At 51.2% G+C, this 27,859-nt stretch overlaps 1 protein-coding gene across 2 annotated transcripts in view; it reads right to left on the bottom strand.

The window, feature by feature from the left end:
* CAPN13 (calpain 13) overlaps nucleotides 1-27,859 on the bottom strand; it is a 68,144-nt gene that overhangs the window by 14,500 nt on the left and 25,785 nt on the right. For both annotated transcript variants that reach the window (XM_059660237.1, XM_059660236.1), the window contains exons 4-15: nucleotides 27,021-27,136; nucleotides 21,958-22,091; nucleotides 17,602-17,776; nucleotides 16,517-16,591; nucleotides 11,957-12,042; nucleotides 7,889-7,963; nucleotides 6,097-6,245; nucleotides 4,653-4,792; nucleotides 3,985-3,996; nucleotides 2,569-2,771; nucleotides 2,006-2,042; nucleotides 1,608-1,664 (exon numbers count right to left, since the gene is read on the bottom strand). In XM_059660237.1, coding sequence (XP_059516220.1) covers nucleotides 1,608-1,664; nucleotides 2,006-2,042; nucleotides 2,569-2,771; nucleotides 3,985-3,996; nucleotides 4,653-4,792; nucleotides 6,097-6,245; nucleotides 7,889-7,963; nucleotides 11,957-12,042; nucleotides 16,517-16,591; nucleotides 17,602-17,776; nucleotides 21,958-22,091; nucleotides 27,021-27,136 — 1,259 coding nt within the window. The remainder of the gene's footprint in view (nucleotides 1-1,607; nucleotides 1,665-2,005; nucleotides 2,043-2,568; nucleotides 2,772-3,984; nucleotides 3,997-4,652; nucleotides 4,793-6,096; nucleotides 6,246-7,888; nucleotides 7,964-11,956; nucleotides 12,043-16,516; nucleotides 16,592-17,601; nucleotides 17,777-21,957; nucleotides 22,092-27,020; nucleotides 27,137-27,859) is intronic.

Genomic DNA, 27,859 nt, shown 5'->3' with positions numbered 1-27,859 from the left:
CTCGAGTTCTGACACTGCATTCCCAAAGTGTAGCATGGTACTTGGAATGTCCTAGGTATTGGGACATGTTTACCAACTAAATAAATGATGGACGGGTGGGCCTGGCCTGCCCCATTAGCAACCTATCCTTGCTGGCCAGAGGTAGCCACTGGGTTATGGCACCATCCCCACTACCGTGGCTGATGAAGGTGATTCGTGGTAATGGTAGCAGTCCTAGTAAGTCACTGTATTCATTTAAGGCTAGGTAAACGGATACAAGAGATCAGGAGAAAGGACACAGTGAGCACATGGGCTTTTTTTTTTTTTCCTTTCACAACTTTTGAGTATAGCTTGCAGGTTTTGCAGAAAGATGCCGGGTTGGTGCTGCTCCAGGATGTCCGGGCAAGGGGTGAGAAGGGACCGGAGTCCAGACTGGGTCCTACTCCCAGCTGTTTGGCACCAATCTGTGTCTCATTTCTACAAAGGCCCCATATGGGCTCCAGTGACCCTCTCTGAGAGGCATTTGATTGTTGTTTAGAAAAGTCCTACTTAGGGAATCCGTACCATTTATCACCTCCCAATTTATCATTACATTTCAGATGTGCAGGTGCATAGACCATGTTGAGGATTTGCCACTCACCCCTGACAGAAGTTTGGTCTCAGGTACCTCGTCAGGTCCTGCTGATCAGCTTGGGGCAGTGACCTGAGTTTGGGCATCTTCTCTAGGGGAAGCTAATCTCTCTTAATTCAGTGCAAATTGACTGAGCACCTTCTCTGTGCCAAGGGCAGTGATAGGTCTGGGGACAAGGAATGCATATGATGTCATCCCTGCCTTCAGGACCTCACAGACTGTATCAGGTCAAGAGCCTTTTGAAACAGCCCAGATGTAGACCTGAATCCTGGGCCCATATTAATTTCAAGGAGGTGCTCCTTGCAACCTGCACCCTCCATGCCAGCCACATTTTTTACTTCTCCTTGAGTTTTCCTCCGAGCCCAGGTTCATGAATAATTTCCCTTTGGGCTGCCTCCTGGCCATCACCGCCCCAGCAGCCGTCTGAATGTCTGGCATCCATCCTGCCCTTGGCCTCTGCCTGGCCTGGGGCTGGCACCATGCACACGATCATCTGTATCACTTTCCACCCAACATGATTATTAATGGTAAAAAGCCCATCGTGCAGAGCCCTTGGCAGCTGTTTTTATCCTGACAAGTCAAGGAGTTCTTTATAACGGTTTATAAAACCATTAAGAAAATCCCTTGTGTACATAGGTGGCTTGCTTGGCAGGAAGAGTTCTGTTGGTGATCTCTGCAGCTGGCTATCTCCCGGGAGGAATGATGCCAAGGTTGGTGGGAGCTGGCAGAGCAGGAGAAGGAAAGATTTCAAGGGATGTCGCCAGCTGCTTGTTTACAGATTTAAAAAGCCCTACATTCCATCCAAGATGTCACCCAGGTGGGACGTCATTTCTCTCCAGAGTTTGGTAGCCAGATCAGTTCCGGAGATGTCCAGAGAAGGAGGCCGATAAAATAACCCATGAAGTTATCTTTCCTCTCTGTCATCCTGATAAAAGCCTGGGACAGATTTCCTTCCCTCTGGTCCCTCCATTACCTGTCCCCATGCTGAGTACCATACCTGCTGGGCGTATTTGTAGAAAATGCTTTGTTGGGAGCCATTTTCTGGAAGACTTGCCTGGATCAAAGGGAAAATAGCCCACATCAAATTTTTGGAAAAGGAAGGCACCTGTCTGGCACAGTGAGGGCACCAGAACCCCCCAGCTGGATCTGGGACAGAGGCTTCATCCAGCAATCGGGTGAAACCTTTAGGGGAAGGGGAAAATGGAAGTTGGTGGAAAGAAGATGGTTGGGCCCGGCCTGGCCTTCTCCCCTCTGCCCTGCCCCTTGGAGCCAACATCCTCCCATTATAATGTTTGTTTTCATTGGTCAGTGATGAGGAAAGAAGGAGGAAGATAGAAGCTCTTGGGGATGGAATGTGGCCAATGAGACCTACCCACCACCTTCCTGCACACCTACCTGCAGTGCTCTGAGGTTGAAACCACTGCCCAGGTTCCTAGAAAATCAGGGGGACAGTGTGACAAGGATGCCCGCTCACTGTTCAAAGGGGTCTTGCATATGGAGGGCACCCCAGGGGGCACTGACGCCAAGGACTGAGTGGAGCACCCTAGGCAGAGCAGGCTGTGAAGTGGGCGGCTCTGACAGTTGGCAGACAATGACCATCATGACCACATGTCCAGTCTTTTGGGCCATCTGGTCCTTAACCATTTAGGAAGTGGTTCCTGTCACAAGATACGCATGAACAGCAACCCTCATTGCCAGGATGGCAGATAAGCTTCACCTCAAGTTGTGACTCTGCCTGGTAGCCCAGTGGCTGCCTGGCACGCTGGACTGAGAAGCCTCCGTCCATGCTCCACTGTGAAGACTGCCACGACTGCGGAGATGTCTGCCTCGGGTCCAGGAGAGGGTGAGCTGCCCAGCAGGGTGTACATTTGCTGACCCGTCTTGACCATGGACATGGCATTGAATGTGTTTTAATGGAATTAGGTAGAATTTGCAGTTAGAACCCCAGAGGTTCTTACCGGTCCGGGTCTGGCATTTTCAGGAAGATTCGAAGCAAGAACTCAACCGCTTCTGTGCCCGCAGACAGGAGCACCACATAGGTCCCCGGGCTCAGCTTGAAGCACTTCGTGAGGTTGTACTTGGTTTTAGTCACGATGCCCCGGTCAGCTCTTCTGAATCGGGAAAAAAAGGTGGACGGCAGTCTCTCCCGGAAGTGCTGAAACTAGAGGAAACACGGGGATGGTGAGAAAGCCCCCGTGGGTGTGCGTCCCAGCCACCAGGGAGACCCTCCACCTTCCAGACGCCTCTCCATTAACCAAACAGGCCCTAATGAGGGAGATGGTGCTTGGCCAAACCCTCAAAATGCAAGAGGGCTTAGACCGATATTTAATCTAGATACTAACACTATAATGAATGCAAAGAAATATGACAAGAGGTTTTATCTCATTAAATCTAACAGCATCCTGGATTCTGGGTTCACCTCTCTGCTTACCTATATATGAAGAATTTCATGGAAACTAGTGAGACTGTTTTAACACTGGGTTCCTCCGGGAGCCCCCAGGCCCCTCTGCCCTGTACCTTCCGTGAAGCTCTCTCTGCATTGCCACAGTGGGGCTCCCTGCACTTCCTCCATTTCATCTTCCCAGCGGAGCCCTGAAATTTCTTCTCATTGGAGAATAATAGGCCCTGATCATTTTCCTTTTATTTCAATATTTTCTTAGAGATAAAACAATAAATATAACGCAGTTCCCATTACCGGATGTCACATACATATTACACAATAAAAGCCCCTTACTAAATAAATTTCCCCCAGTACAGTCGAGCATGGGCATTCCATTTAGAATGGTTACACTGCATGACATGATTATTTGTGAGCTCCGCCTGGGGGGAAAACAGGGAGAAGGGGAGAGGGTTTTTTGTTCTTTTTTTCAGGGGCTGGAAACAGGGCTGTGCTACAAGATGAGACGGGAGACAGGCGGCTGTCCCAGGAATGCACCAGAGTTCTGGATGGAGTCTCCAAAGTGATGCTGTTGACATGCCCAGCAGGCGCAGTGGGTTGGGAGCCTGACTCGCTTGAGCCCTTCTGGCAAAAGTAATGATGGGCTTAGTTCTTCTGCACAGCCAGCACCGTCCTGTGGCTCTGTGTGTGCGCGTGCATGCACACATGTACGCACATGTGGGTATCGTGTCCCCTACAATGTAGAAGATAAGGTTTTCCCTGCTTCCCTGCTCTCCTCCTCGCCTCCCTCCACTGGGCCCTCGTTGCCCTGCCCAGGCTCCTGATCCTGCAGAACTGACTTGCTCAATGGCAGCAAGAAGTGTGAATGTGGGGGCCTGGCGAGGGCTCTTGGTCCATGGGTGTCAGTCCGTAACACTTGACCGACAGACAACAACAGAGGCGTGAGAAGCCCAGTGAGGGCGGTAGTGAGCCATACCTGAGGGTCGACCTGTGGGGAAAGAGAAGAAAGGCAGAATCAGAAACCCAAATCAATACCCAAGGCAAGCAGATCCCAGCAGCCCTGCTCAGGGCCCTGCATTCCTTCTTTCTGTGCGGTCTGCCTGTTGCCTGGCACACCCAGGGATGAATGGGGACCACTGCACATGGCCCGTGTGGAGCTGTGAAAAAGGAAAGCGAACCCATTGTGGGGAGCAGGAAGGGAAGGACCTGGAGGAGGGGAGGAGGTGCCTGAGAGGAGGAGACTCGCCCATTGTCAGCTCAGCCAGATGTGGCTACTCATCACAGCAATGATGACAAAATTGGGAGGAAAAGCGAGACGTTGATAGGGCCTGGAGGTCAGACAGAACCTGGACCATGGTTTGAGCAACAAGCATTAGAGCGTGGCACACCAGGAAATGCTGGCGTGGGCGGGTGTGTCCCACTGTAAATGTGGTCAAGGCTAATCCTCTCTCTGTCAGGTTTTCCTGCAGGTTTAGAGTTGGACCAGATGAACTCTATAGCCCTTCTGGGTTGTATCTCCGAGGCTGTGGTTTAGTGACATCTCCTAGCCTGGTTGGCTGCTCTCACCACCCACCCCTGCCCTCCCACCCCACCAGGTGGACACGAATGTCCCGAAAGGACAAACCCTGAAGCAGGCGGCCTTACCTTGAACACCTGGAAGTTTAGTGGAAATTTCCCATCTTCTGCCTTTACATTTTGTGGCCTGATGTTGAAAGACACGATGACATTGTTGCCTTCCACGTTCTCGGGCACAGAGAAGATGTACTGTGTGTCCCTCTGAAGTCCTGCAAGAGAAAGAGCTGGCGCTGGAGTTCAGCTCAGCTCCTGGCTCCTGGGACTCGGGGGTGAGGGGGGGGACATCGAGTTCAGAGAGCCCCGGGAGTGGTTGGTGGTTAGAACCTCTGGGTGTGAAGACCTAAGGCCCGGGCCCCAGTGTTCATAGTTACTAGCTGTGAAATCAGCTTCTTCATTTTGTGAGCCTCAGTCTCCTTTTAAAAACAAGGAGGAGAAGTACATTCACCACTTGGTGAAAATGTTTCTTCAACTACAGAGATGAGACCAGCAGAGTGAAGAGCCTGGAGGTTGAAAAGAGGGACCCCCTGGGGGGTGGGGTCACTCAGCAACCCATTCAAGACAGGCAGGTGCCAAGGAGAGGGAATGCACGTGTCTAGGTGCACACACCCCCACACACACTCACACGCACACACACACTCACATACACACACACTCATACACACACCCCCCCACACACCCACATACACCCCACCACACACAATCATACACACACGCACATGCACACACACACGCGCGCGCGCACACACACACACACACACTTATACACACATGCACACCCACCCCCCCACACACATACACACATGCACATGCACACCCCCCACACTCACACACATGCACACACACACATACACTTGTTTCACAGCCTCTCCTATGCAGGATATGTAAGCACACTCAGGGTCACCCTCACAGGGAGCTGTTCCACTCATCCTTGTCACCGTGGGGAGTGGGAGTGCAGTGAGAGTAGGTGATGCTCCCAGGGTCACGGCCAACATGATTTATCTCCGGAGCCCGGAGCCAGGCTCTGAGGGCTTCCTCTGCATCAGTGCCCTGCGGCAGGACACGCCAGCCCGGGGCAGGGATGTTTGCCGTACGTCTGGGTGGTGCTCATGGTGTCTAGGGCCAGACAGGGATTACCGATCCCACTGTTCACAGGAGGGGGGGCTGAGGACAGACACCAGCAACATTCCCAGAGTCACAAAGCCAGTACGGGGCAAGGACAGAGTTCACCCTAGGCCTCCCACTGTCCTGGAAATGACTGAGGAGCAGTGGACCTATTCTGGCCCTGGGAGACAGTGGGAGAGTGAAAGGCCAGGGAGACACATCTGAGATTCTCCTGCCCACCCCACCAGCACCCATTTCCCTTGGGGAAGTACTGCTATCCCTTTAGGCTGACAAATCCCTCTCCATCCAACTTCAGGCTGATGGGTCAGAATCAAGAACCATTCCAAGCTGAAACTAGGATGGGGCTAGGGCTGGCAGCATGCCGTCTGCCAGGATCATGACCAGTCATAACTACCTGTGGTGTTCCCTGGAGTCATGCGGTTCTTAAACGTCATTAGGGACCATCTTTCATGGGGCATGTGTCCCAGGTCAAGGCTGACTGGAAACTGGTTACATACATACAGGCAGGAGAAGTTGTCTTGGAAATCTCGACACGACATCCTGTTAAAAATAGATACACGTCACTTAATGAGCACTGTTTTTACCCCGGGGGTGGGGGCTCCCCTCACTTCCCTGTACTTTTGCATGCCAGCTGCAGTGTTCACTGACTTACCACTCTCTACCCCAATATCAGAGCCTCCTTCTCATTCTGGGTCACCTGAGGTCAAGTACCCTTCCGCTCCCTGCCGTGGCTGGGAGGACAAGGGCAGAGGCAAATCCTGGGTTTTGCAAGTCACCTGGCAAAGGCTGGATCGCTGACTGCCATCTCCTTGACCCACAGATCAAACTGCCAGGCTGCTCCCGGCCAGCGGGACGGCCGCCAGTCCCTCTGCCAGGAGTCCTCTGTGCTGCGAGGAAACCGCCTTCCCCTGGGGCCCTTTGCCAATTTCATTGTCGAGGTTTTTATCATCAGAATAAAATGAATTCAGCACCTAACATCTCACCTCATGCTGTGATTAAAGTGGAGATACTGGAATATTTTTTCTTCTAATTTACATTCGTCCCCCTGGTTCTTAATTACTTAGACCCTGCCTCCTTTTCCCATATGCTAAATCTCATTTTCTGTGTCACTAAGTAAACCAGACAGCCTCTCAGAGAAATGTCCCTCTTTTCCTTTAAGATGAGAGCATACGGCCAGAAATGTGTTTTCACAGCATCTAGTCCTGCAACAGCCACTGGGTGGAGACACCAGTGTCTGACTGTGAGCTCTAGAGCCTGGGCTGGGCGATGAACTGAGCTAACTCTTTTAGAATTCCTGCAGGAAAACTGGGGAGCCCCCAGCTCCCAACAAGAAGCACAGGAGAGCCCAGTGGGGTGTGGCTCAGCAGTTGAGCATCAACCCAGGAATCAAGAGATCACTGGTTCGATTCCCGGTCAGGGCGCATGCCAGGATTCCAGACTCAATTCCAGGGGGTATGCAGGAGGCAGCTGATCAATGAGTCTCTCTCATCATTTGTGTTTCTATCTCTCCCTCCCTCTCTCTTTCTCTCTGAAGTCAATCGTATATATTAAAAGGCTAATATGCAAATTGACCTAATGGCAGAACGACTGGTTGCTATGACGCTCACTGACCACCAGGGGGCAGATGCTCAACTCAGGAGCTGCTCCCTGGTGGTCAGTGCGCTCCCACAGGAGGAGCACTGCTCAGCCAGAAGCCAGGCTCATGGCCTCTGCAGCAGCGCTAAGAATGTCCAGTTGCTGGACATCGCCCGAGGGCTCCTAGACTGCTAGAGGGCGCAGGCCAGGCTGAGGGATCACGCCCCTCCACTAGTGCACAAATTTTGTGCATCGGGCCTCTAGTAAAAACATATTTATTAAGAAGCACAAGAGATACAGGCATGAAAACCATGCACCCCAGATTCCAGGAAACTTAGTTTCCAAGCTCCAGTGCCAATATTCCTTTTACCCTTAACATTTCCTGGAAGTTCCAATATTTCAGAGATGAAGCATCTATCACCCAAAGTGAGAACACACCAGGAATTGCCCATTCAAAGCATCTGTCTCGGTTGAGAAAAAGGCTCCCTCTACACAGCTCTCTGCAAAGCCAATCTCTAATCTCACAAAACTTTAGGGAAAGGGGAACGCTTGAGGGTGTGGGCAACTGTTAAAGATTCAAAATGCAATTTTAAAAGAAGAGTAAATACCAAAACTCGCCATCATCCTTGTTCTCATACAGCTTGCTTTTCCGTGGGTCCTGGGTTTCCTGCCACTCCGGAGACCTGGGTGTGGACAGAAAGACCATAGGGTGAGGCCTCCCAGAGCGTTTCATCTCAGCCACACGTGGCCCAGCAGGGGCCCGTGGCCCAGGCCTCCACCGGTGCCCGGGTACAAGTGGAGGGTGTCATTCCACCTCATGACAGGATCAGTCATTCTCTATGTGCCAAGGGCTTCCAGGCTGTCGCCAGCCCGACCCTCTTTTCAGCGCTTTGGGTGGATACATGCCAGGGTCCATCCCATGTCTCCACCAGAACCCCACAGTGACCTCGAAATCACCTCGTCCCAAACCGGACTCCCCTCTGCCTCCTCCTGGTGCCTGAGCGAGAACATCCAACCATCCATAATAATTATTTCTTGATTCCAGCTCCCAAACCCCTCCCAAAGCCACCCACATGTTTCCATCCCCATGGCTGTTTCCCTAGACCCCCATTTCCCTCTTCGGCTTCTAACTGGTCTCCCTGGGCTCAGCCCTGCCCACTTTCCCACCCATTCTCCACACTGACCTCTAAATGATTTTTCTAAACCAGAAATCTGAGTATGGCATTTCCCCGCTTAGAACACATCAGCGGTTGCCTTTGATGCTCAGGATGAAGGTCAAACTCCTGAGACAGCACCTTGACCTCTGCCCAACCCTCCGGCTTGACCCAAGCACTTGACCTGTTTCCCTACCACCACCCTTGAATGCTACACTCCAGCAAGAATGAACGTCATCACTTCCTTAGAAATCCCGTTATCCTCCCTCCTGCCTTTTGGCTTTCACCATGACGCTCCCTCTGCCTGTAATAGTCTTTCTCCCTTTTGTCCTGTAACCCAGGAATTTCACTTTTCTTTCCTCCTAAAAGGCACTTTGGCTGGAAGCTTTGCTTGTCCCCCTCTGCCACTTCAATTCCACCTTGGGTCAATGCCTACCCCACCCCCACTCCCCCACCCCCACTTTGAGCTCCATGGCACCCTCTCCCACTCCTGTCTCAGCACAGGGTACCCTGTGTTGCTTGTTACTGTCTGTGTGTTACTTGCCTTTGAGTCAGCTCTGACTCCCAGCCGCCTTATGAGCGACGGCTCACCAGCCCTCTCGGCTCCTGTATGCCCCTGCCTAGGGCTTCCTTTATGGAGTCATTTCCTCTCACACTCGGTCTTTCTCTTTTCCTGCCTCCTTCTATTTTCCCAGCATTATGGTCTCCAAAGAGGCTTGATTGACTGTCCCCTCACTGGCCTCCAAGTTCCACATGCTCAGTGAGCCTTACTCACCATGGTAATGCTACCATCATGGGGCTTAACACATGCCTTGGCACACAGTAGGCACGCACTAATTGTTTGCTTGCTTAATAATTAAAATTATCCACTTCATGAGGTACTGTGTTCCCGAAGCTGGTCCTAGGACCTGGGGTGAAGGAGGAGACCCTCCCAGGCAGAAGGGAACAGGTTGCCCCCTCCTCAGCCTACTCCTCAATGGGGAGGCATGCTCAGGGGCCACAGGCCCAGAGGCACAGGCGGGCAAGGAGACCTTTCTCTGCCAGTGGCTTTCCTCCAGGGCCGGGGGGGGGGGGGGGTCACCTCTGTGCTGGGAGGGCCAGGCAGGCACCACCCCTCAGGTCCTGGCTGCAGGCTGAGCCAGTCAGATGTGCTATTGTAAAATGGCAATTTTATAATTAAGCGATAATTACATTTTCTGCAGTGTGTAAGGGAAAATAAATGTAGTGTAAATCAATACGCTATCGATTCATGCGAGTTTGCCTTCAAGTGCGTGCGACTGAAATTTCAATTGTGGCCGGGATTAGACCATCCGGCTCTCTCCTTCCGCCCCCATTCTTTAAAGAGGAGAGAGGAAATAGACCACCTGCGTGGAGACAGTGCTCATGCAGTCCTGCCGCTTCCTTCCAGCCTGGTTTCTGGTGGGAAATGGCGAACCTCAATGTTCAGCCCAAACACCTGACCCTACAGAGTCGGTCCCTGCGGTGTACACATCCCTCCCTGCTCAGCGGCCTTCAGAGGGTGTAAATCCAAACGTCTAAGCTGGCATTGGGTTCAGCCCCAGCTCCCAACACCTCTCCCCCCAGATCCTCTGCCCCAGGCCAACTTGTTGGCCTTGAACACACTGTAACTGTTCCTGGCTCAGCAGGTGGCCTGCGTGCCCTACGCAGGGATCTCTTCCGAAGGGAGTCATACCTGCTTTTGGGAGCTGAACTCAAGTTCAACCTCATTCAAGCTTTCCCTGAACATGTGCCCGCCCACCAGAGGCTTCCCATCCCTGACATCCAGTGTCCCCTGCTGCCTCCCCTGGTCATTTGATATTTAGCCTGGGAGGCCTGGGCAACAAAACAGCAACTCAGGAATTCACATTCACACCTGTCCTCCTTACCCAGGGGACTGCCATTGACATTGGCTCCTCCCCCATCCTAGCCCCATAGCCAAATGGGAATCAGGGACTCTGGCTAATTGTATCACCCCCCAGACTTTATTTGGAAGCTTGGGGTGATGATTGGGAAGGAGAATTGGAAAGGATTTACATTGGAAAGGGCAAAGGGTAGCCCTGGGAAGGAAGGAAGAATAGAGGCAAGAAAAAATGGAGAAAGGGTCAGAGTGAAAACATTGTTCAGTGGCTCCTGGTTTTGCAAATTCGTTCTTCTTCTGTGGAGGGGGTTCGGCAGCCCAGTGCACCAGGGGCATCTGAGGTCACACCCAGGTCTACACTGTGAATTCATGTGGCTTGTTTCCTCCCGCTCCCCTCTCTCCCTTGCTTTCCTTCCCTCTACCCCGATCCTACCTCTACCCCGATGGAATTTCCATCTCCCAGTGGCTGAGGGCCACCTTGTGCAGACTCACCTGTCAGCCACTGGGGCTCACAAAGGGTCACAGTCCCTGTCACAGCCTGGCTGGGGCCACTGGACCACATTCTGGGCAGGAGTGGCGGGTGGGGTGAAAATTGGGGCTGAGACACTGGCCACCTGTGCATTCACCTTCTGGAACTCACTTTTCACTGCGCTTTCACTGCTTGTTGGAGGTTCGTTCTGTTTGTCTGAATGCTTTGCATTGCTTTTCAAATCCTGTTCTCTCTCCCACTCCTGTCTCCTCCCCACACCCCAACCCCCCTCCCCACCAGCAGTGCTGCTGTGGCCGCTGATCCATGTGGATCAACACTTTTATGATCAGAGGAACACCTTTATGGGCCCAGAGGAACGCCACAAGCTGGGCCCCACCGGCTGCCCAGGGCAGTAAGTAAGTGTCACCGTCCCTCTGTCCTCAGGACAGTCATCTCATTTCCAGTCAGCAAGGGGGTGGGGCAGCTGGGAAATGCCAGCCCAGCTTCTGGGAACCTCTGACCACACAGCTGGATCCCCACAGTCAGCTGGGTCTGAGAGCAGCTGCCCGGGGCATGGCCAGCAGGGGCATCTGAGACCCGCTCAGCTCCATCCATTCCTACTCCAAGCAAGGTGCTGGTCCGGCACCAGCCACAGCGAGTTTGGGTCAGTAGGGCAGGGCGTCGACCCAGCCGGACTGAGTAAAACGATATCCATCCGGACCTTTGTCTCAGTTCCCTAACCCCCTCCCCCCTAAAGAAGTCTTTTCACCCTGAGGACACGGCGTCATCAGAACAGAATCCCAGCAGTCCCATTGATGGGGTGAGGGCCTTCTCTCCGCTCTCCTGGCAGGTGGAGCTCGGCTCCTGCTCTGCCTCCACTTTTTATTTTCATGTTTTCAACAATTCTGGGCATGAGCTCCAAAGCTTAGACTGCAACCTTCTAGACACTGGGCATTGTCATCTGTATATGTCCCATAGCACCCACCCAACAGTGCAAGCACAGACAGGACAGTCAGTGCCTAATAGATGTCTGGTGAGTGGCCTCATGGGAGTGTGAGATGGACTGACAGTCAGACAGGTGTGATCTGGAAAAGCCTGCAGTGAGCTTCACAGCAGGGGAGACAGACTCCACGGGGCAGGGGCCTCTCTGAACAGGGGGCTCAGTGACAGATAGAGAGGTTCTCGGAAACCGTACCCGTCACTCCAGCGCCCTCGCCATTCGTCCCGGCCCCAGGGGTTCCACAGGCGGAGGAGGTCTTCCCAGCCCCTCCGGTACTGAATCTGCAAGGAACAGAAAAGGACACTGTCAGAGGCCTCCAGCCAAAGTCAGCAGAAAGAGGGGATATGGATGCAGCTGCTCTTTACCTCCAAGGACTCATTTAACTTCTGACCTCATTTGGCTGCAGCCAGAAAAAAAATAAATAAGGAAAAATAAAAATCAATGCCTGCTGCCTGCACGGAGCTGGAATGAGGCAGAGGAGAACATGGCTCCTTCTGCTCAGCACCTCGCCGAGCAGGGGCCACGTCATCCTTCCTTCCGACTGAACCCCAGAACTGGGGTGAGCTGATTGAACAGCAGGCAAATAGCATGGATGCTGCCTCCAGCTGCAGAGGGAAGGACGTGTGGGTCTCGAGCTTCCTCCAGGCCCTGCCACAGCCGGCATCTCTACCCCAGTCCTTGCTGCTTCCCTGCCAGGCGCCCACTGGGAGCGGGGCTGCGTCTCACAGTGCTGTCCTGAGTGAGGAGGAGGATTTGAGCAAGACTGGGACCACTGGAAATGGAGATGGGGGGGGGGTAGCCCGGCTCATCCGGTGCCCCTATCTCTGTTCCGGAGCAGGGAGCCTCCGTGGCTTGGCCTTGCCTTTCCCCCGGGGACCTCCTCATCACTCACTCCCAGAAAGGGAGTCGGTACATTTGCTTTTTCAGACCACTCGAGGCCAGAGGGCAGAACTATTGAAAAATTACAATGAAATAATGGCGACCCTTGGACCTACAGTCCCGGATCCAGCAGCGCTCAGCCTGGCGAGAGAAATTAAAGTATGATCGAGCTGTAGCTGGGATATTGATCTGTGCTAATGTTGTCTGCGGAGACAGGGGCCTGGGGGTGACGGAGGGGGCGGACTTGTTCAATGACTCCAGGTCAGAGGAGGCTGAGCTGAATATCGTCACATGGAAAAGAACCCGTGTGCTTGGAACCAGGCTCTGGCCAAATGCCTGATGTGCGTTACATCTTCCAATCCTCTCAGGTAGATTTTCACACAATCGCTGTCTTGCAGAGGAGGGGACTGAGCATCAGAGAGGTTAAGCAACTTTCTCAAGGCCATAGAGTAAGCAGCAGAGGCAGAATTCTGACCCTAGCCACAGTCACTCTCCAAAGCCCAGGCTCTTAATTTCGGAACCAGGGAGGGAGCGGGGGGGGGGGGAGCGGGGGGGAGGGGGGGAGAAATAAAGGAACAGCTGCTCCAGTGCCCAGCCCATTCTTTGATGTGGCTGTGAACCTGACCCCGCATATAACCTAAGCACCTGGCCAAGGCCCATGGGATCACCAGTAAAGCATTGCCATGACAGAGCAATGCAGTGAGACGAGGTTCCAAGACCCTAGCTTGAGCAATGCTCTTTTCTGTGGCTTTTCCTTGTCTGCTTCTATCTTTGGCTGGCATCGCAGTGGAAGGCGCTCTGGCTTTAAATGCCACACGGGATGGGGGTAGGGGGCTCCTCGCTCAAACCCAGGTTTCCTGTCCCTCTCTGCCCTACCCCAGAGCACCCCAGAGCACCCCAGGCTTTGCACACAACGTACTGACTGCCAGCACCTGCCGGTGCCCACAAAGCAGGAATGAGTAATGGTCACCCCGCGGCCCAAAGAGCTTAATGAGCCACCCTCAGTGCCTAACAGACAGTCAAGGGCTCAGCTGGGCCCAGGGGAGAAGAGTGGCCAGTGACTGGAGGGGGCTGGAAGGGGGCTAAATGAGGCGTGCAGATAAACACTCACCCCTTGCCCAGGGGAGTCATGGACCAAGCTAGGTACATAATAAAAAATGCCAATTTCATTTATCTTCCTGTCCGTGTCCCGCCCAGAGGGAGGATGAGCAGATTAAAAAGCACAGGGCATTTATGGGCTGGTTTAATCTTCACACTTGCAGAGAGTTATAACCTCCTCTTTCTGGAGGAGAAATTTTCACTAAGGCAAGTTCCTGGCCCCTTGTCCGACTCTGCTACTCCTTTCCTGTCAGTGCCCTCCTGGGGATCACATGGACCGTGGCCGGGTGGCTCAGGAGTCCATTTGAGATGAGAGCTAATCTAGGTTCTCTATCCTAAGATAGTATTTCCTTAAATGTATTCTCTCAGATGGTAGACCCATAGGCTGTTAATGCTTATTCCTAGAAAAAGGGTTTCATGGTTGATTAACTCTAAGCTGTACCTGTCTGGTTAATACAGGCCTTCTCAGAGCCTTTAAAATGTTAATGTCCATCGTGAATCTCCAAGCAGGGGATCTCACCAGGCTGGTGCTCCTTACAGCACAGGCTGGGGAGTGTCAGCAGCCACAGAGGGGCAGGGCAGTGCCTACAGGACATGAAGTCTTCATCACCTGCCTTCGGAGGGGTGGGGTGTCCTTTTAGACCACTAGTTGTATTACAGGAACAACCCAACGTGTGTGCTGTGGGGGAGCAAACACTCAAATAGTGAAAGGAATCATCTGGAGCCTAAACCCCCACAGCCTGAGTCCTGAGTTCACTTCCCTTCCCTCGGCCCTTGGTGTGTACATGCCGCTCTATAACCTGACGGTCTCTGCCGTCGCCATGCCCAGCCTCTGTGGGGACTCACATCCATGGCCATCTGGACCTCTCAACACTCAAGTCCCTTCTCACCTGTGTTCAGAGGAGAAACAAAGACTGTCTCAGTGAATAACAAGGGCTGGGTCCAGGAATGGCAGGTGCATCATGCTGGCACCACGGTTCTTTCATTCCATGCCCAGCACAGATACCATCACCAATCACAGCTCTTGCCCCAGATCTGGAAGCAGTGCCAAAGTCTTGTCCATACAGCCATCCAGGCAGCATGGCCAATGATCAAGTTTGACTCATAAGAAACCAATTTGCTCTCTCTAGCCCAAACTTGTCCACACCTGGGTCAGGGGAGGTGTGGGGAGCAGTGCCTGGACATAGAGCCAAGCTTGATGATGGTATTTGCTGTCCCTACCGAGAATTCTGGGAAGGGCTTGGGAGAATTCAGAGGAAGGGAGTCTGGAGCCACTGGGACTGGGATCTCTTCTGGCCTGGGTGTATCAGGACAACCCCTTCCTTGCTCGTGGGAAATGTGTGCTGAGCTCATCACGTATGATCTGTGATGAAGAATCAATGATGACACCTTCATAGGCCTAGGACAAATGCATTCACTCACTCATACAAGGGCACCATCCGTTGATCCAACTAGCATGGTAGGTGCCTACTGTTTCCCAGGTACTGTGCAGAGGAAGTAGCTGTTACTGATTTCTTTAGGGAGACATAAGATTTTGTCCTTGTTTTGTGGGTTGGAACACTCCCCAAAACATGAAACAATGGAGCAAGTGGCCTTAGGCCGATGGACAGGAGAGACAGGTTGATACAGAGAGAGGGAAGGCCAGCAGGAGAAAGCATGCTAGAAACAGACCCCGGCACTCCGCTTTCCTTGGCCCACAAAGGCCCGTGAAAAATGTTCCCTGGAGTTTGGGATGCTATCTGGTAGGGCCTGGAAGACGGTATTACACCTCGGGATTTGTGGGAAGTACAGAGATGGGGAGCCTTTGTGGGAAGTCATCACAAGGCCAGGAAGCGCTGTCACCACATGGCTGCATGATAAACGTAGATGGGCACCGAGGAGCTGTGGTGTCGGCCCGGCCACTTCCAGTGGCTGTGTGACCTTGTGAGAGACCGTCCCCTCACAGGCCTCCACTTCTTCACTTATGAATGGAGGAAGCTGGACTTTAGTAGTATTTTCTGGACCAGATGCTGCTGCACACAGTAATTACATACGATTTTGTGCACACAGTCAGTTCTATATCAAGGGAAAGACTGTCCTCCGTGGCCACCCTGCCGTCTGCCATGGGAATAAAGTTCTAGCCGGGCATGTGGCGGTCCAGCTAGACAGTATGTTTCCCAGAATCCCTGCGCCTCAGTGTAGCCACATGTTCAGATTAATGGCATCTGAGAGTGTGCCTTTCCCAATGTGTTCCTCCCAAAAGGATGCATCCCTTTCCCCTGGCCTCCTTCTCTTCCTCTGGCTAGATGAGGAGGGGGCCTGGGGCAGCTGCCCAGGGCTCATAGGGGGAAGTCCAATGGTGTGCATGGCAGAGCCACCTACTAGCTCTCGGACCACCTGCTTATCTGAGAGTAAAACAAACCTTACCTTGTTTGAGCCCTGTATTTTGGAGCATCTGTTACAGTAGTTTAGTTGGTATGTTACAACTAAAACTCTTCAGGGCAAAACTTCTCCTAGAGTCAACTGGCTAGTTCATTCTGCTTTTTTTAGGGGTAATCTCCAGTCCAGCTAGCCCCTCACCCTGCCTGAGAGCCCTCAAGGAGAGCAGGATCCCTGGGGGGTGAGGGTACTGGGCACCAGAGCTTCTGGACGAATAGAAGGACCGAGCTGTCTGTGATGGGCGCCACCACAGGTAAGAAGATAAACACTCACTGCAGCTTTGCTGGGCCTGCTGAGGCATGTGGTTCTGACGCCTGTTCCAAGGAGCAAGACCATGGGGCCCAGCCCATGGAGCCTTACCTGCTCGGCCCCAGTCACGGTGTAGGCATGCTGGCTCACCAGGCCACTCTCCATTCTTGTGGCTTCCCCTGTCGGCTTCACGGGGAAAAAAGCAGACCATGCCTTAGACTTTCACAGGTTCTCCCGAGAGAGAGAACAGCACAATTCATGGGCCCTGCGCGCTGCGCCGCAGCCGGCCTGGGTGAAAGTGTCCTACGGACTCCGGCTGGAGGGCATGCATTCCTGGGACTTGTCTCTAGAGGTGGAGTTTGAAGGCTGCTGGGTGGTTGAGGCTCCAGGCATTTCACACCTCGAGACCACCCACTACATGACTGATAGAGCCTGAGGACCTGGGAGGGGGTGCTGCTTGCTGCCCCAGTCACTCGCCAACCCTGAGATGGCAGGGAACCCGTCTGCTGGGCAGGGAACCTGTCTGCTGGGCAGGGAACCCATCTGCTGGGCAGGGAACCCGTCTGCTGGGCAGGGAACTCGTCTGCTGGGCTTCCTCACCCTGCTGCAAGTGACTGGGGTTTGAAGTGCATCTTAGTTTGGGGTGGTGTTTCAGATTAGGAACGTGTGGCTCAAAGTCCACATGTTTCAAGAGTGAAGGAGGCATCCTCACCTTGTGAGTAGGGAGCTGGACATCTCAGAACAGACTAATAATTTGGAGGCTCTTCCAGACTTTTCAAAAGGAGCCATGCTGCCTTTGGGAGGCTGCCTTTGTAAAGAAACACTGAGAATCAAAGGCCCCCCAGCCGCTCACTCTGGAATCATTGCCTCTGGTCACGGGGAAGTAATAGGCAAAGGCTTTGAGGTCAGAAAGCAGCATCTGAACCCCTGCTCAGCCACCTGCTGGCTGTGTGATGGGAGCATTTTCCTTGGCCTCTCTGAGCCCATTTCCTCTTCTGTCAGCGAATCCTGCAATCCTATCTCAGAGGGAGGGCTGTCTTGAGAATTGAAGGACGTGACCTCAGTAAAGTACAGCATGACAGACTGTTCTCCAGTAGCTGGCTTTGACCGCTCCCTCCCTAGCTGAAGGAGCCAGTGGCTGAACACATCAGGTGAGGAGAGCCCAGACCCATGCGAAGGATTCCTGGTCTACTCACCCCGGCTGGCGTGGCACAGGTCATCAAGGAGCCTGCCTTGGCAGCGGTCTTTACCATCATCACTAGGTCAGAAGGGGAGGAGTGCAGGTCGATGATGGTGACCACCCCTCCCGTGAGGTCGACCAGGGCATCGGGGAGGTAGCCGTAGTGCAGGTGCTGATAGGATCCACGGAACCTGGGAGAGAAAGTCAGACCCAAACCCTGTGGTGCCATCAGTGAGACACTCGGAAAGGGAGGCTGTGCAGCTGACTGCTGCATGTTCTGCAGGTGATGGACTGTCTGTCCACCCCGGACCATGGCCAGCCACCTTCCATTCACCTGGATGGAGACTCTAGGCATCTGCCACCCACAGCCGCATCCTTTCCCTGGTCTCCCGGGGCCTGGGCAGCCCCGCGGGCAGCAGTGTTGTGTAGAGGTCAGGAGTGCAGGTGCTGGAGCAGGCCAGGGGTCAGATCCCAACCTCACTCCCTATTTAGCTGCTTGACCCTGGACAAGTTACTTAACCTCATGGGGCTGGACCTAGGGCCTGGCTCATGGCAAGTCATTAATAAGTACTGGACATTATTATGATGAGTATCCACTGTTTCCTGTTCAGTTTAACAATACTGGTAGATGCTTACTGTGTGGGGGGTGTCATGCCAGGTGTTGAGCATTCAAAGGTGAACGGGACCCCATTTCTGCCCTCAGAGAGCTCATGGGCAACTGCCCTGATGCCTGCTGTGGCCAAGGCAGCCTCTCTTCTCACATTGCCCAAACCTTGACCCGGTTTCCCATTCCCATTCTCAGATTTATCACCCAGCAGCACCAGGGAGATAACAGAGGCAACGGAGGTGCAGACACCAAGCCCTTCACAGGCCAGCGGCAGCGACATTCCCACCACAGCCTTCTTTCTGGGAATGCAAGTCACACGGGCATCGGGGCCTGGGTCCATCCCTGCGGCTGCCTCTAATGGGCCTGCGACCTTGGACAAGACCTCACCCCCCGCATCCCAGTCCTCAGCCTTTCACCTGGAAACGATGAGATTGGCTGGATCAGGTCTGGGGGCTCCTCAGACACTCCTTTCTCACCCCATTTCCACCTCTGTCCTTCTCTCCTCCAGAGTATCACCCAGAATTCACGTAAATTCACTTCAGTAAATACGTATCAAGCAGCCACTGTAAGTGGGACACCATCCCAGGCAAAAATGCCTTGGATGGCTTAGAAGAAGTCTTTCAGTAAAGAGAGTGAAGGATACACAGAACAAAATAGCCATTCCATGGGAACAACCGCGTGACTCACCCTAACTTGTTATCAAACTGGTTCTAAATCTTATCTTCCTCTCCCTCTCTCAGACTCAGGGTTATGCCGGGTACCAGACTCTTATCTCTGAAGTGTTTGCTTGGTCAACAGCAAAGTTTGCCTTGGATCATGACTGTGCCCGGTTGGGTGTGAATGTCTGCCTCTCTTGATTTCCCACAGGTATTGTGGCTCCTGATCTTAGATGGGGAGGGCTTTACTGAGGGCACTGCAAGTTCAGAGACCCATTTCTGAGCCCAGCAATGTGGCCTTGGGCCCTGCAATGGCTCTCCCCTAACCCCCAGCTTCAAAGAGGGCTGCAGCAGAGTCACCCAGAAAAGCAGCTTCTGGGCTCTGCCCTGTCACCTCAGGCCCGTGTCCTCAGGGTCTCTGGCTTTGGCCGATGTCTTGCACCCACATCGTTCTGCAGTCACCACCGAGACAGCCGATGCAAGCACAGGACCTGCGGCCAGCAGCCCCCTTCCGTGCCTTTCACAGCCTCTCACTGGCTCTCTGCAGTGCCCACAGCCCGTCCCCGCGGGCGCTACCTCTCTGCTTCACCAGCGCGGGCTCACCGATCCTGCTGATACGTCAGGAACATGGCAGCTATTCTTAGCCCCCTTTGCTGACAGGAGAGCGAAGGGGAAGGAGAGATAGCGAGCACTGTGCTCACCACACCTGTCACTGCGCCTCATCACCCGAATCCAGGAATTCGGAGAGAGCCTTGTTCTCATCTGTTTGCTTCCGCCTCATTTTGGGGACATGTCTATCTTTCCAGAAACTGTATGAAAGAGGGAAGGATTCGGATGTCTAAATCAGAGCCAGAAAGGATGCGGAAATGCTGCAATTCTTAACTGCAAAGATTCTAGAAGGGACCACATGCAGCCCACCTGATCTTGCCCCCAATCTCCTCTCTGTTTTATGACCTCAGGGGGAAAAAATCTGCAAACACAGATTCCTTCCCCTCACCCCCTTTGGCTGCCCTGACCAGTGCATTTCCAGACTCCCAGCCGCAGGAGAGTTGGAAGTTTGGAGGCCACGTATTCACTTGTCAGTGCCTACAGGAGGGAAAGAGGGCCATCTCGTCTGGACAGATAGCTTCTCTGTGTCCGTGCTGTGGTCCCCATGGGCCAGACACTGAGCACCAAAGAAGCAAAAAAGACAACTCCTTTCCCAAAGGGCTGACAGCATGAAGGGATGATGGAAAAGCACGTGCTGACGGAGAACAGCTCTCCGTCCAGCGTGGCCTCAAACTCCCTGTGACCTTGGGCAAGTCATCTCACCTCTCTGAGCCTGTCCCCTCACATCCCAAAGGAGAAGGTCCAGGGGGTGCTGAGAGCAGTGCTGCAGCTCTGATGGGCTGTGATCCTACCTGACTCCCTCCTGCATTCTGTTACTTCCCCTTTTGGATGGAGGGGAAAGCTTTGAAACAGCTTAATAGTTGAAACATTTTGTCCTCGGCTACATTTCTTTAGGGAGTGGAATGTGGATTCAGGGTCCAGTTGCCTATTTCTTTTCAAGCTGAATGACTGACTGCCTTAGGTCAGCTGTTAACAAAATGGGGTCAGAGTCATCATTCCATTCCACAGGCTTTCTGATTCTCCCAGTGAACTGCCAGCTCCCCGCCTCACCGCCCCCCTTCCCCCCTTCCCCCCTTTACAAGGCCCTGAAGGGGCGAGGCTTGACTCCATGCTGGAAAGATAATGGCAGTGTTTGTGAATGAACCGCCCCAGCACATGAATTGGTTCAGTAACCTAGACTGGGATCTGGGCTTCACTCTCCAATCCTAACCAACAGCTCTTCTTTACACTGGAGAGAGCAACTGCTTTCCTTTTTGACAAGTTGGCTCAAAAGGAAGGATGCAAAAAAAGAGGTGTCAAGACGTCTTACCGTTCAGCTTGTGACCCCCAGAAGGACAGGGGCCGGATAGTCTGCGCTGTCACCACCCCTCAGGGAGGGCCCCGGATGGGACTGGACCCGGCCTTCGGTCTTGCTAAATGATGTCTTCTGTCACATGCCCAAGGACCTCAGCATATTCAGGTCAACTACTTACACCTGGGTCACATCACCATCCAGAGCCTGGCATGAGGGGCTGGTCAGGATGACCTTTAGGAAACCTGATGAGGCAACACTCTCCACTGCCCATTTTCTCCTGAAAGGCAGGGTCCTCTGGCTTTCGTCTCCTAGTGTTGATTTCTAGCTCTGATGTGTCCCTCACCTGTGCGCCTCTTTAGAAAATGACTTCTTACACACACAGGTACTTTCGCACACACATCTACATGAACCGGTCTGAGAGTCTATAACCCAGTGCCAAGCACAGAGCCTAGCCTATGGTTAAATGCGCAATGAACTTCTGTTGAATAAAGGTAGCCCAAAAGAATCTAAGCAAAACGTGAACTGGGGTGTTTGTAAATCCCTGAGCTTGTCAACACCAGGAGACAGCACCGCATCATGGAGTTTGGACCATATCATACTGAACATCTCCCCCAACCTCCCACATAAATGCAATCCCACAGCAGCCCCAGCAGGCCCCCACCGACCCGACCTCACTTTGAACTGTCCCTCCCCTGGTTCTCTGTTGGAATCATTCCCACTGTTGGGATGCCTCCCCCACATACTTTTTCCCCTGCTGAAATCTACCCATCCTTCAAGGCCTCACTCCATGCCATCTCCTCTGTGTAGCCTCAGACTGACTCTGAGTCTGAAAGTCAGAATTGTTTTCTCTCTCCTTTGTCCTCTCAGCAGACTATGACCACGATATTATATTTTATTTGGGCTCTCTACCAGCCCTCGCAATAATATCATTGCCAGTGCATATCTCTGTCCAGCCCTGCCCTACCTATCCCTTGCTAGGTGCCTCTGGGTCTCTCCCAAGGGCCCAATGCAGCCTTGCACACCGTGAATGTTTATGGAGGATGCCCAGCTAGGTGCAAAGGCTCTGGTGCTCCCAGGGGCATCGCTTGCATTCAGCAAAGCTGCCGACCGTCTCGGGCCGGCTGGTGGGAAGCACCTGCCAGGCCCAGCAGCTGCACAGGCGGGGCAGCATCGAGGCCCTGGGCTGAGGGGCGAGCCCGTCCTTACTTGGCATAGGCTTTCTCCAGCAGGCACGGCCAAAACTCTTGGTTGTTGAGAGGATGCACAAAGAGGTACTTCCCGTTCAGGACAGGCAGGCGATCATCAACCACCACTTCCACCCACTGGCCACACTGCCAGAACTGGAAGAGAGATGAATACATGGCTCAATAGCATTGGGGTAAGGGAGCTCCTCAACCCGCAACCTGTGTCAGAAGATAACCACCGTCAGCACATGACCTCCACAAGGCAAAAATGAACGCTATCCAGAACAGATCTCCGCCCACGTTGATGGACAAGGGATGTCATCTCCACTGGCAGATGGAGAAAATGAGTCACAGACCAAGTTAGCCAAGGAGAATACAGCACAGCAGAGAGGAAGGAGACTTAGGTTCTAGCCTGACTTTGCTCCTAACTCTGGCCTCGTTTTGGCGAGTCCTTTGTGAGCTCCGAGCAGGAGACTCTCCCGGTGTAGCCAGGCACAGAAGGGCAGTGGGGAAAGCAGATGCTGAATGACAAAGCAGAGTGGCAGACACAGATGCTGTCATGGCGAAGGAGAGCCTGCTGGGAGCTGAAGGCTGGCGGGAGGAGGCCGGGCTGGGCAGGTGGAGAAGAGGCGGGAAAGGCATCCCAGATGGCAGGGACAGCGTGGGCGAAGGCCCAGGGGCCGCAGGATGAGCAGTGCACAGGAGGACTGAGCAGTTACAGCCTCGCTCTGGCCCTGCCGTCAGAGCAGCAGAAATGACACCGGCTGGCGCTGCTACTGCTAAGAGCACAAATGAAGCAGATGTTCCTCTCCAAAACAGACTGCTTTAATCCTCAGCATTCAACTCTTAATGGTTCACCCAGGACATCGCCAAATGAGGAAAATCCATAATACAGCCGGCCTTGTGGAGTCTCTTCTCTGGTCTCTCCTGTGCTGGCTAAGCAGCAGGGCTTCTGGCTTCAGGCCTGAGCCTTGATGAAGGCAAGTCTCCGACAGGTGGGCTCAACATAAACCTGGGTGGATGCGATCTATCATCTGCGTGGCAACAACAGGAAGCCATCCACAGGGCCTTTCCACAGCTGGATGTCCCAGATGTCGGGCCTGAGAACGCACTTTCAAAGCAGAAATGGAGACCAAGATAGAGGTGCCAGTGGAGACAAATCAAAGATGTTTTCATGGTCACTAATGAACCCGGGCACTGCGGTCAGTTCTGGCACCGCAGTGGATTCGTGTCCCTATTGCAATGAAGATGCATCGGTAGGTGAAGTCGAGAGCCAGCAGGGATGTTATTAGAAGGAGATCGTGAAATGTGGCTGAAGCGCCAAGGAAAGCGAATCCCAGCTCTTAGCAGAGGGCCCTGGAAGGATAACCCAATCTGGATTTGGGTTTAATGGGAAAGCCAAGTGTGGTAGACAGTACCCAGTCAGTGGGAATGTGCTTGAGTCCTGGTTTTGTCTTTAGTTATCTGAGCAACAGACATTGGGTAACACACTGAATTCTCTGCGTCTCAGTGTCCTCATCTGTCAAACGGGGGTAAGAGTAAGAACTGCCGCCCGGGGCTGTAATTGGGATCAGATGAGGCTGTGAAAGTGAGATCGCAATTTTGAAAGTAGAAACCGTTTTTCAATAACAGCCTTTCCATTCAGCACCTAAGACAGTGCCTGGAGCACAGTAAGTCATGCAGAATGAACGAGTCCTGGCTTGAAGGAGCTCCTCTGGTTGGTTCCCCCTTAGAAGTCACCCTTACCCCATCTTCCCACACTGGTAATGTTGACCAACTTACTTCCCCTGTATCAGATGTGATCACGCGAGCGTGTCCTGCCTGGGCCTCAAGTTGTCCTAACCCCTATCACTCAGCCAACATCTGCAGCCCCGAGGCAGTGCAGACACAACTGAACCCTGCCTCTTCTAGCTCAGTGGTCGGCAAACTGCGGCTCGCGAGCCACATGCGGCTCTTTGGCCCCTTGAGTGTGGCTCTTCCACAAAATACCGACTTCTGCGCATGGGCCACGAAGTTTCAATCACACTGTACGTGCACGCCCGCACATGGTATTTTGTGGAAGAGCCACACTCAAGGGGCCAAAGAGCTGCATGTGGCTCGCGAGCCGCAGTTTGCTGACCACGGTTTTAGCTCATTCCTCAGTGTGCTCCTTGGCCCAGCAGCATCAGCATTACCTGGGCACTTGTTAGAAGACCCAGGGTGCAAATAACTGGACTTCAGGAGGAGAGAACAGGATAAAGGAGGACGCCCAGAAATAATGGAGGGAAATTTGGCTGAGCAAAAAAGGAGCAGGTCTTCAGGAAGAAAGGGCTTACTGAATTCCAGTCAAGATTGATTTTAAAAAGGCATCATCTGGACATATTCCAGAGAAATTTCAGAACACCAAGGGGAGAAAGAGCCTCTTATTAACTTGTAGTCTGAAAGAACCAGTTACCTACAAAGTAAGAGCATAGATTAGCACTGGGTTTTTTCTTCTGCAACATAGGACCCTATAAGACAATGGAATAATGTTTATAGAGTCTTAAGGAAAGGGAATGTGATCCAAGAATTCTAAACTCAATTGCAATATCATTCTTAAGAAAGAGCTAATAAAATACACTTATGCCATCTGAGGAAATTATTCAAGGAACTATTCCTACCGAATGACGATGAAATGAGAACAAAAGTCTTCAATAAGAGGAAATGAAGGGTGAGAGAAACAATAGTGAGCAATAGGTTTAAGTAAGGTTTAAATTGCATAAGAAACATCAAATAGTAAAAATGAAATTGATAATGAAGGGATGAGCAAGGATATAACAGGGAAGTGTAAATAGCAGGAAGCTGGAATAGCAATATGAATATCACATAAAGAGGAACTGAAGGCCCAAAGCATTACATGTGACAAAGAGGGATATATTTGTAAGGTTTATTTCGCCAACCAGATAATAAGAATCTTCAGGCACTAATGAATATAGCAGGAAGAATATAAAGCCAGAATATCTGAAAGCATAAGAGGAACTCTCCAAACTAACTTTGGGGAACTTTATCACCTCTTTTAGAATTTGACAAATCACACAGACAAAAAATAAGCCAAGATAAAAGAGATGATTGTAGATTATACAATCTGCAAATGAAGCATTTACAAAAATGTGATGGACTTGACCATAAATAAAACTTCAATAATTTCTCCAAACATAGAGGTTTATGGACTATATTTTACCATAATTTAATAAATCTAAAACTCTACAACCAAAAGATGACCTCCCTATAAAATGTATTCAAAACTAAAATTATATTATATTAAAATTAATAAAAGTAAGATATTTTATATTGAAACCTATAGACAGAAATAAGATCTCAGAGGAAATTTTCTAGTCTCGAAGTTTTTATTATTAAAAAAAGACTAAGAATATTAAATGTGAAGATTCAGAAAATTTAAAAAACACAATAAAATTAACCAAGAGAAAATAAATGGGAATTAATGAAAATAACTAAAAGTACTTATATAAATCAAAGCCTTAATCATCTGGATCTGTTATGTATTTTACTTTCAAACAAAAGATAACCAATGAATAACACCATTATTCAAATTATGTCAGATTAAAATATGTAAAGCTCAATGGGTTCACTTTAAAAAGTTAGTAAAACTCAAACATTTTAAAAAAAAAACTAGACTCCAATTCTACATATTACATAGATGCAATAATTCTAATCAAATTTTTAAGAAATTAAATCCAACAGTGTGTTTAAAGAACAGAGCACCAGGAAAATCTGTAACTAAAATCCAGAGAAGGCAGGGTTTTGCTCTTGTCATTCTTATTCAAAATTGTCAGGTACTAACTTAAGAGACAAGGTTCAAGGGCAAATAATTTATATAAATAGTAAAAGAAGAGACAAAATCATCTTTATTTGCAGAAAATATTAGATAACTAAAAAAATCCAGAGTCTACTAAAGAAAAAGGTTAGAACAAATAAAGGAATGTGGTCAGGTGGCTGGATAGAATTTAATATCTAATAAGGAGTGGCTTTTCTCTTTTCAGCAACATCTAGAAGTTAGAAATGAGGGGGAAAATCTCATTCACATGAGCTACAAACTGTAAAATATGTGAGACTACATTTACCAAGAAGGGTACAGCACCAATAGGAAAACAAAACCATAACATTTTATTGAAGGGTATAAAACTAGCTCTGAATAAATGGTAAGATAGACCATGTTTCTGGAATGAATCATTAACATAATAAAAGTGAAATTTTTCCAAATTAATACATAAATTTAATGCTTCTCCACTTCGCCTCGCAATGGCTTTTCTTTTTAATTAGACACAATGATTTTAAAGTTCTTATTGAAGAATAAATGTGCAAGAATTAGCAAGATATTTCTGAGAAAAGAATAATGAATAATGAAGGTGAAATCATCCTACCAGATGTTACAACTTATTTCTAAAGCTACTGTGATAAAAATAACCAGATATGGCACCAACTAGATATAGACAGAAGCTCGATGATGTACAGGGTTCTTGATCAAAGACTCCTTTTTTCTTTTGGTGATTGCATCTGCCTTTTAAAAAAATTACATGAGGGCTCACTCACCCTCTCAGGAGCATGCCCATGCCTCTCCCTTCCTCCTCTTCTTCCCCCACAGGCACACATCTTCTAGCCTCTAAGGGACCCCAGGAGACTTGCCACCAGGGGAGCAACAGGCAGTGGCAGCTCGTCCTGGATTAACCCCCTGAACTTGTCCCCAAGGCCCCTTTTCTCTGATTTCTCAGTGAGCCGAAGCAGCCCCACCTAGGCTCTCTCCTGTTGCTTCTTCAATCCTAAGCCCTTCCTTGTTTCACCTTCCTCAGCTTTAATAAATGTGCTCTCAAAAGTAAATGAATAAATAATACAAAAATAAAAATAATTTACATGAGAACATTTTTACTCTCATCTTTCCCAGGCGTTGTCAGATCATGAGCTCACATCCTTTCTTGGAGCTATGCAATGTAACTAACACATAAGTTAGTGCCTGTTCCATCTCAGGATGCCAAGACAAGAGAATATTCAAGACAGTCATTCCCTGTGCTCAGAGAAAACCATGTGAGAGCATCCCAGCAGCGCACATACCCTGAAACAGAAAATCCCTGCATACTGGTGGGAAAAGCTTTGGTTCATCAGGATCTTCTGCAGATGCTGTGGGTTCTGTGTCAAGGAGCCCAGTGCTGCCAGGAACCAGCAGTCTCCTGTAAGGGGACACACACCAAGTGTGAGAGGCTTACTGGAAGCCCCACCCCATGCATTTCGCAGGTCTTTGGTACCAGAGTCCATATATGTCCTTCTGAATAATGCAATTTTTTTTCTATCTGAGAGAGAATTGAAGGAAGGATTCACTAGAGCCAGTTCTAAGTAAGACAGAGGAGGAGCTGGTGGTGATGATAATGATGCAGGTGATGGTGGTGGTGATGATGGTAGAGGTGATGGTGAGGGTGATTGATGGTGGAGGTGATGGTGGGGGTGACTAATGGTGGAGGTGATGGTGTGGGTGATTGATAGTAGAGGTGATGGTGAGGGTGATTGATGGTGGAGGTGATGGTGAGGGTGATTGATGGTGGAGGTGATGGTGGGGGTGATGATGGTGGAGGTGATGGTGAGGATGATTGATGGTGGAGCTGATGGTGAGGGTGAATGATGGTGGAGGTGATGGTGAGGGTGACTGATGGTGGAGGTGATGGTGAGGGTGACTGATGGTGGAGGTAATGGTGGGGGTGATTGATAGTAGAGGTGATGGTGGGGGTGATTGAGGGTAGAGGTGATGGTGGGGGTGATTGATTGTGGAGGTGATGGTGGGGGTGATTGATTGTGGAGGTGATGGTGAGGGTGTCTGATTGTGGAGGTGAGGTGGGGGTGATTGATGTGGAGGTGATGGTGAGGGTGATTGATGGTGGAGGTGTTGGTGGAAGTGATGG

This window comes from Myotis daubentonii, chromosome 12 (genome assembly GCF_963259705.1).
Source record: "Myotis daubentonii chromosome 12, mMyoDau2.1, whole genome shotgun sequence".
NCBI classification, from domain to species: domain Eukaryota; kingdom Metazoa; phylum Chordata; class Mammalia; order Chiroptera; family Vespertilionidae; genus Myotis; species Myotis daubentonii.
Note: the sequence above shows the minus strand (reverse complement) of the source record. Positions and strands in the feature narration are given on the sequence as shown.